This window comes from Anneissia japonica, unplaced genomic scaffold (genome assembly GCF_011630105.1).
Source record: "Anneissia japonica isolate Jap-2015-1 unplaced genomic scaffold, ASM1163010v1 scaffold288158_len382065_cov157, whole genome shotgun sequence".
Lineage (NCBI taxonomy): Eukaryota > Metazoa > Echinodermata > Crinoidea > Comatulida > Comatulidae > Anneissia > Anneissia japonica.
In genome coordinates, this window is record NW_022707439.1 from 249,139 (window position 1) to 258,322 (window position 9,184).

Consider the following 9,184-nt stretch of genomic DNA (forward strand, 5'->3'; position numbering starts at 1 on the left):
CATATTCCGACTAGCTTATTAATATTCATGAGGCACGATAATTAGACGATCGCTTTCCCAGACGCGTTTGTAATACATGGTTTTCCCAGACGCGTTTCTGTCGTTGGGGATAATTTGTAGATCGCGCTTTATCCTGATGTCTTTCAAGGATTATGCTCTTTGCCAGGATAATATGACATTGATATCTCAGTTGATGCACACCCTATCATTCATCCTCCAAGAAAAGTACCAATAGCATTAAAGGATAAACTTAAAACAGAGCTTGATAGACTAGAGCACACAGGAGTCATTCAACCTGTTACAGACGAAGCAACACCATGGGTCAACAGTATTGTAGTCGTTGACAGACCAAACAAAACTCGTGTATGCTTAGATCCCAGAGATTTAAATAAAGTAATCAAACGTCGCCACTATCGAATGCCAACCATCGATGATATTCTGCCTCATATGCACAATGCTAAGATTTTTTGCGTACTTGCAAAAGATGGTTACTGTCAAATAAAGCTAACTAAGAAAAGCTCACGACTAACCACATTTAATTCTCCATTTGGTCGATATAGATATCTTCGCTTACCATTTGGATTAATCTCAGCTAGTGAAGAATACCAAAGAAGTCAAGATCAATCACTACAGAATCTTGAAGGTGTTAAAACGATAGTTGATGATATTTTAGTCATTGGTACAGGTGACACGATGGAAGATGTTATATGCAATCACAATAAGAATCTCGCAAATCTTATGAAACGCGCCACAGCAGTGGATCTGAAACTGAACAAGCATAAATAAAAACTTGGACTTACAGAAGTAGAGTTTATTGTACAAATCATTACTGCAGATGGTCTTAAGGTTGACAGCTCTTAAGTTGAAGCGATAACCAATATGCCAACACCTACTGATAAAACTGGGGTCACAAGAATATTTGGATTTGTTCAATATTTAAGCAGATTCCTTCCACATCTTAGTGAGTTATGTGAGCCACTTCGCAAACTTACTCATCTTGATGTTGATTTCTTCTGGACTGATGAACACGACAAAGGGCTCACTGATAATAAAGAAGCAGTAAGCAAAACTCCCGTACTGAAGTATTACGATCCTAATATAGACCTCACAATTCAATGTGACGCATCTCAATCAGGTCTTGGTGCAGGTTTGCTGCAAAATGATCAACCCATAGCTTATGCCAGTCGCGCACTATTAGATGCTGAAACCCGTTATGCGCAGATTGTTATGGTAGTGGTTTGGTCTCTTGAAAAAATTCATCAGTATACCAATGGCAGACCTGTGACCATACAATCTTATCACAAGCCGCTAAAAGCAATTACAAAGAAAGAAAAAAATAAATATGAAAAAAAAAATATGATGCTCATATTACACATGTACCTGGAAAACACATGTATATCGCTGACACATTAAGTAGAACGTATCTCAAATCAGATCACACACAAGTAGCAGAAGATGCAACGCTCTCAGTACACCTCCTCCAATCAGCACGAATGTCTCAGGAACGACTTTAGCGAAGTTAGAGATTATACTGTAAACGATGTACACTTACAAATGCTAAAGCAAGCTATTGAAAATGGTTTTCCTAAGCACCAATTTCTAGTTGATCCTGCAATCAAGAGTTATTTTAGCTTCAGAGATGAACTAACCATTAAAAGTGGTATCATTTTCCGTGGAGAAAGAGTAGTTATTCCAACAAGCTTACGACATGAAATTTTAAAACGCCTACATTCATCTCCCATGGGTGTTGATAGTTGCTTGAGAAGAGCTCGTGAAATCTTACACTGGCCAGGAATGGCTACAGATATTAAGAACTACATAGAAAGATGTTCATCCTGTCAACAATATTCTACAAAACAACTACTAGTCCCGCACAACGTATGTTTCAACGTAGAACACAAACAACTTTGCCAATGAAACCACAACTAGGAAGACCAAAGATACATGACACCGAACAAACAATGCAACAGCATAAACAAAAGCAGCAACAACAAGCCTTTACACTGCAACAAAAACGCTAAAGCATTAACCAAATTAAACGCTAATGACATAGTACGTATTCAACCTGATGGTTATGACAATGTTTGGCAGAAAGGCGAGGTCCTTAAATGTGTAGCACCTTGTTCCTATTTCGTTAAAACAGAAACGGGAAGGGTGATTAGGAGAAACAGAAAGTTCTTAAGGAAAACCAAAGAAACTTTTAAACACATAACAGATGATAATAACTTAAATTGATGAAGCTGAAGTCATGAAATAGCCAACAGTAATAAATGAAAATGTCAATCACAGACACAACAGGATTTCAGAAGGTAGAATAACGACAAGATATGGAAGAACAGTGCATAAACCAAGATACTTAAAGGACTATGTTATGCAATAAGTTGTATTGATGGACAGTTTCGCAAAAGTTTTAAATTTGGACACTGATACATTATTGGACACTTTAGACTGTTGTCTGAAACATTAACTAAAAAAAAAAAAAAAAAAAAAAAACAATACAAGATTCATTAATCATTTCAATATATCTTTATTCAATATACCTCATATAGATAGAATTTTCACACAGTGATAACCAAATAATACCTAATTGATCAGTTTTGGGTGTTATAGTTATATATATAGGTATAGTATATTGGGTGCACTTATTTTGCTATCAAAAAGGCATAAAGTAACACTTACATCAGCAACAATATTATTTATAACGACAGACTTGATTTATACAACGAGAACATCGAAGATGTATGCATCGAAATTGTAAAGCCAAAGACTAAACAGATTGTTATCGGTACAGTATATTGATCCCCTGGCCAATACAAATTTGTAGACTTTTTTGGTAAAGTTCTTTCGTCTATCTCAAAAGAAAATTATTTTAGGGGACCTCAACATAAACTGGCTATGTAGATCTTTTAAGATATATAAGGATATAATCATTTGCTGAATTTGGTATCATTATCGCAAATCATTAAATTCCCTACAAGAGTGACAAGTACTACGTCATCTATTATCGATCATATTATACTTGTCAGTGATTTCAGTAAAATAAGTAAACAAGGTGTTATTGAAGTTGGACTAAGCAACCACTTTTCAACATAGTGTACATATAAAAAAACTATAAAAAAATAACTGTCTCTCATAAACAACTACATATAAAATTACTTAAAAAATATAACGTTGATGTATTTTAATATTACATATCAATAATATGTTACTCTCTAGGTATTGGTCAAATATTTTAGCACAATATTTAATAATGTATATTGCATGGGTACTTTAAAGATATTTCCTGATCAACACTGGATCAAATTGCTCCAATAAAAACTGTACGTATTAAACATCATACAGAAAAGTGGATGACTCCTGACATTTTTAGTAAAACGAGATAGTGGCATTAAATAAGGATAACAATAATGCTGTTCTTTGGGATCAATATAAGCAATTAATAAATGCTATTCAAAAAGATTTTTAAAAAATGATAAGGCTGATTATATTTTAAGTTATTTAGAAACAAACAAAAAAGACCACAACAAAAAATATGGAATTGTCTAAATAGTTTGGGAAGTGGTAAAGGTAAAATTAAAACAAATAATATTGCACCAAAGTTAGAAAGTAATGTCTGTAACGATTCCAACGAAGTTTCTAACCACCTAAAACATTACTTTACTACTATTACATCTACCCTTTTTGCCAAATTACCAACCCCTCCAAAATTATCTGATGTAAATTCCGAAAGTTTTAAACATTTTATAAAAATAAAATTAATAAAATAAGATTTCATTTTACTGTGGACGATGAAGAGACTGTTGAGATAGAACTAGAGAGACAGTGCGGCTACAATAAAAGCTAGTATTGCACATATTTCCAATCTCTCTCTTTTTCAATGGATAGTACCAGAAGATTTTAAACTGGCTAAAATTAAAACAATCCATAAAAGTAATTATAGGCCGATCAGCATATTAAACGCAGTATCTAAGGTTCCGGAGAGTATAGTGGGCTCTCAAATTAAAATTTACCTAAAAGATAATAACATTTTAAATGAATGTCAATCGGGTTTTCGAAAGCGACACTTCACGGAGACCTGCCTTATAAATTTGAACAGGCTTCTTAAGGAAAGTATACTGGTATGACGATTCTAGATATTAGAAAGGTTTTTGATTGTGTCGATTTTGAAATTTTGACAAATAAATTAAAGACAATTAGTATTAGTAACATAAATTGCTTCAAATCGTATTTAACAAGCAGACAACAATTAATTGAAAGAAATGTATGGTGTTGAGTTCTCGTAAACTAGTAATAAAGACAATATAATAAAACAGTATAACTTATAGAACAGAATTTAATTCTTTCCTCGTGGTTCTCTCTCTGTGGCAACTCCTGCCCTCAACGTTGGTATTGTCACACAGGACAACAATAATAACACCACATTTCCCCCTCTCTAAATGCAGAAACTATAATCACAGTAAAAATGACTGTATACCATATACGGTACAATGTAAACTCAGTTACTATAACAATAAACACTTCTATTTCTTACTGGTACCAATAACATAGTCACGAGTCCATCTAGGTGGATTTCTAACTCTTTTACTCCTTGAGAAACGTGAACCTAACTGAGTTGAATTGTTTGTTTATTAAATCATCAGCAGTTGGAAAAACTATAAAGTCACTACTGTGATCATCACGACTATCTATAGCCCAAACACAAGCAAGTGCTTCGAGTTCTCCGACTGAGTAATTTCGTTCGGGTGCAGTTAATGTTCTAGACGCGCAAGCAACTGTGACTTCCGAGCCGTCATTCTTTACCTGTGTAAGTACCGCTCCTAACCCATAACCACTCGCATCAGTCGTGACAAAAACTTTGAGATCAGGGTCGAATAGAGCAAGACCAGGTCTATTAATAATATTATCGGATTTAATATCCTAAAAAGCGGAATTTGCTTTGTCTGTCCATATACATGTTTCAATGGATTGTACCTCTCGCAATGCGCTTACTTTTGCCGAAAAAGTTGGCACAAACCTAGCATAAAAATCTGCGATTAGAGATTATTCTGGGGTATTGCAGCTTTAGCAATTCCATAAACTAGGGTGAATACCTTTGTCATCGATAACATGACCTAATACTTTCATTGAAGGTACACCGAACTCACATTTGTCATTTATCGTCATACCTCGTTCTTTCAAACAGGTACGCACTGAAAATAATGTTTTATCATGCGCGGCTTTGTCGCGTCCGTAAATAATAATATCATCGATAAAACATTGTACGTTTGGAATTCCTGTTAATACAGTCGACATCATTTTTTAGAAACATGAAGGGGCTGAAAATAAGCCAAAACAATCTGTACGAAATCGGAAAAAACCATCATGCGTAATAAATGATGTAAGGTAGCGACTGTCGGAATCTAATTCCAGTTGGTAATAAGCTGATTTAAGATCGAGCTTAGAAAAGTATGTCGCGCCATTCATCTTGCTTAACATTTCTTCAATTGAAGGAAGAGGAAATTTGTCCTCAATAACAGCTTCATTGGGTTTTCTTAAATCAACACATATGCGGATTTTACCAGTTTTTTTTCCATGCAACTCCAAGTTGATCTCGTAGCATTTCGTCCTCAAACGTACCAAATTCGCACCGTGAAGCCAGTTCGCGGAGCGCTGCAATGTAATTGTCGACTGATTCGTGCGGGAGCTGTGCACGCTGACGAAATCTATATCTCTCAGCCACCACACTAATCTTTGGTGCAAAATGACTCTGCAATGTTGTCATTGCCTTTGTAAAAACATCGTCACCTGCTTCTCCTAGTTCTGGTAACGTGTAAAAAATTCGTTGGCTTTCCGGACCTAGCGAGTGTAAAAGTATAGCTCTTCTACGCTCCGGCGATTCCTTCACTATATTCGAAGCGAGTAGGTAATTCTCGAATAATCGCCTCCACTGCAACCACGGTATGACAGGGTCTCCCGGCGTAGGCTGAAACTGCACGACGAATCCCTCGATTTGTGTGCTTGTCATTGTAATGACTTGTAGTAAAATGTAGAACTTGTAAATGTAGGAATAATAGCACACACAATCAATAATTTTCCTCATCGCCAAATATGGTGTTGAGTTCTCGTAAACTAGCAATAAAGACAATGTAATACAACAGTATAACTCATAGAACAGAATTTAATTCTTTCCTCGTGGTTCTCTCTCTGTGGCAACTCCTGCCCTTAACGTCAGTATTGTCACACAGGACAACAGTAAGAACACCACAAAATGGTTGTGTTTCGGATATCAGGAAAATTTCCCATGGTGTTCCCCAGAGAAGCGTGGCCCCTGCTTTTCCTTATTTATATAAATGATATAAATGCCTGTATTACTCCTGATTGTAAAATAATACAGTACGCTGATGACAGCGCTCTAATATTTTCTCATGACATTACAATAATAAACAAGGTAACACAAAAATTAATTTTTGATAGATAAATATATTTTTTTTTATAGTTCTTCGTGTACTGTTTTCTATATTTGTGGTTTTAATAATTTTTAATGACATTTTTCGCAATTGTATTTTTATATTTTGATATATTTTTGTACTTTTGTACCGTATATTTTAAAGTTTATAATGCCGAATAAAATGAAATGAAATGAAATTAGAAAACTTTGCAGCAGTAAGTTGGCCATTTTCCTTTCAGTTTAAATGTTCTCTTCATTATGTGTGTTGATTGTCTCACTATTGAACTAGGCCTAGGCCTGCTGTAACTACCTAGGCCCAGGGCATAGTCTCGGCTATATTCAAGGGTAGACCCTACATGTATTGTAATTAACAGTATAAATTTTAAAAGATGTCTAGGCCAGACATATGTTTTGTAAGTCCGACCTAGGGATAAGCTCAGTTAGCAGTCAAATTTATAGTCCTTCTTATTAAAAAAAAATTGTACCACCACCGCAACAAAATGATGGGCTAGTCTGCCGCAGGAACAAATGCTAATATTTATCTGGTTATGACACCCCTTAACTGCCCGGCTTTTCGTCTTAACTCGTACTTTTAGTTCATCAAATTGAGTAAACCCAATAAATGAATTCACCCTGTCAGTTTTGATAGCGTGTGTCTGTATAAGCGCCGTTTGATTTTATTGTTTCTGTATTAATTTTTATTGTGTAACATTTAAATATTTGAATTTCTTCACAGGTGAAAAAGACATGTTCATTATGAGTTATATCAACGCACTCCATAATAGCAGGGACAAACTTGAAGGACAATCAACAAGAAGAAATGCCAAGTAAAAGAAGTCATCCCACACTTTCTATTAATTTTGGGGATTACCAATATGCTGAGAAACATTTAAGTTTCTGCATAGGTTAGTAGTTTATCATCCAATGTTAAAGTGAAAGGATTAAATTTTTGTTTTCATGTGTTGTTTAAATTCTTGTATTCACAGGATTTCACAGAATAAAGTAACTGCTCTTCTGAAACACTTCAAAGAAAATGCACGTGGAAGGAAGTGCAACACGAATGCTTTAACAACTGAAGATATAAAACGAATTGTGATTTTCTTCAACAACACATGTAAAGCGCTACCGTGTCGGATGCCGGGAGTGTAGAAGTCCACCAAGGAAAGGTCGATACATGTGGTGTACGAAGCTTCAATGAAAGCAATTGGTCAGTATCACTACAATTTATTTTAACATGTTTATCATCTTGATTTCTTTAACTGTTGTTTTCATCGTGTTATGCTATTGTCATGTCAATTTTATTTTCATGTTATTATTTTCTGTTCCATGTTGTAAACTTTTTGACTTGGTAAAGAAGAAACTGCTCAGAAACAGAACCCACTCAGTTTGCACCGACTGGGTAAAGAAAGAAAAAACAAACTGCTCAAAAACAGAACCCAGTCAGTTTGCACGGACTAGGTAATAATAATATTATTATTATGGAATGCTAAATTTAATACCGGTTTGCCCAATGCAGGTACCATGGTCACATTTGGACACTTAGTAATGTCATTCAGTTTTCCATTTTCTTAATGAAGTCATTCATGTTATTTGGAAGAGCCTCACTTGCTCTAATCTGGAATTACATTTAGCCCAATCAATCCTAGATTTACTCACACCACTGCAGTATCTAAGTTAAATTGACAAATGAAAGATAAATGATGAAAAAAAATGAAAAGAAACTTACGTTGACATAAGTCTGGTAAATCCTTCCCTCCAATATTAACCTTAAAAATGCCAAGGTCTGTTAGTACTTTAAATTTTCCAAGTGCTGCAGCCCTAATAGCTGGAATGTCCTTGTTTGGAATATCCAAGGTTATATATGTACATCCTTTACCAACACCTTTCACATCCATAACATCTATGTGCATATAACATTTAATGACTGAAAGTAACCTATTTAGTTCGTCAATACTTAGTTGCGATGGACTGCACTTTAATTTAAATTTTACTCTGGTACTACCATTCTCATCTGTAAGAATACAAAACACAATGATTAAAATTAAGGAGTTATTAACCTAGAATGCCTTAAAATAAAAATTGTAGCAGACACGTATTAAAGTATATTTCTAAGGACATTTACACTAGTTCAAAATACCTGGCATTTGAATTGTATTACATTACCTTTCATCGGATTATTAAAGAAAAACACAACATAATTATTAGCTCTTCCAAAATCTTCTACAATCTTTAGAAGCTCTTTCAAATCAGTTTTAAGCAAGATGGTTTGTAGGATGCAGACATTTGTCCTACGCAGTCCTTCTTTTTCTTGTAGATGAGTTATTAGGCTTTCAGGGTCAGAAAATGAAGCTGAAAATATAAATCTAAAATATATTGCCTAGAAATTGATATTAATTAGAGGCATAGCTCTAAATGATTTACTTATCTACATAAATTCATAATTATGCTAGAGTAATAGAAGTTTTAATTCCAATTAGATACAAACACACACACAGTAGTTACAAGTACATTTTCTCATCAGTCCTCAGTATATCAGTAATCTTAGGCACTTCAGGATAAGAATCAAACAGGTCAGTGTAGTCACAGTGGCGGCGTCAGGGGTTTTTTTTCCGACGGGGGAGGCGTCCAAATTCCACGATGGGAGGGAGGATTATGTTCCAGACCGGACGATAGTTTTTAAGATAGATTAGAATCATAAAAAAAAACAATAGTATCTACCTCTAAGCAGTTTCTCCATTTTTTCCAATGAAGATTTAG

At 34.8% G+C, this 9,184-nt stretch overlaps 1 protein-coding gene across 1 annotated transcript in view; it reads left to right on the forward strand.

Annotated features, from left to right (window-relative positions):
* The window catches only part of LOC117106367 (uncharacterized protein K02A2.6-like), a 2,427-nt gene extending 1,641 nt beyond the window's left edge, over window positions 1–786 (forward strand). The window contains exon 2 of the mRNA XM_033247743.1: window positions 191–786. Coding sequence (XP_033103634.1) covers window positions 191–786 — 596 coding nt within the window. The remainder of the gene's footprint in view (window positions 1–190) is intronic.
* Window positions 787–9,184: the final 8,398 nt, after the last annotated feature.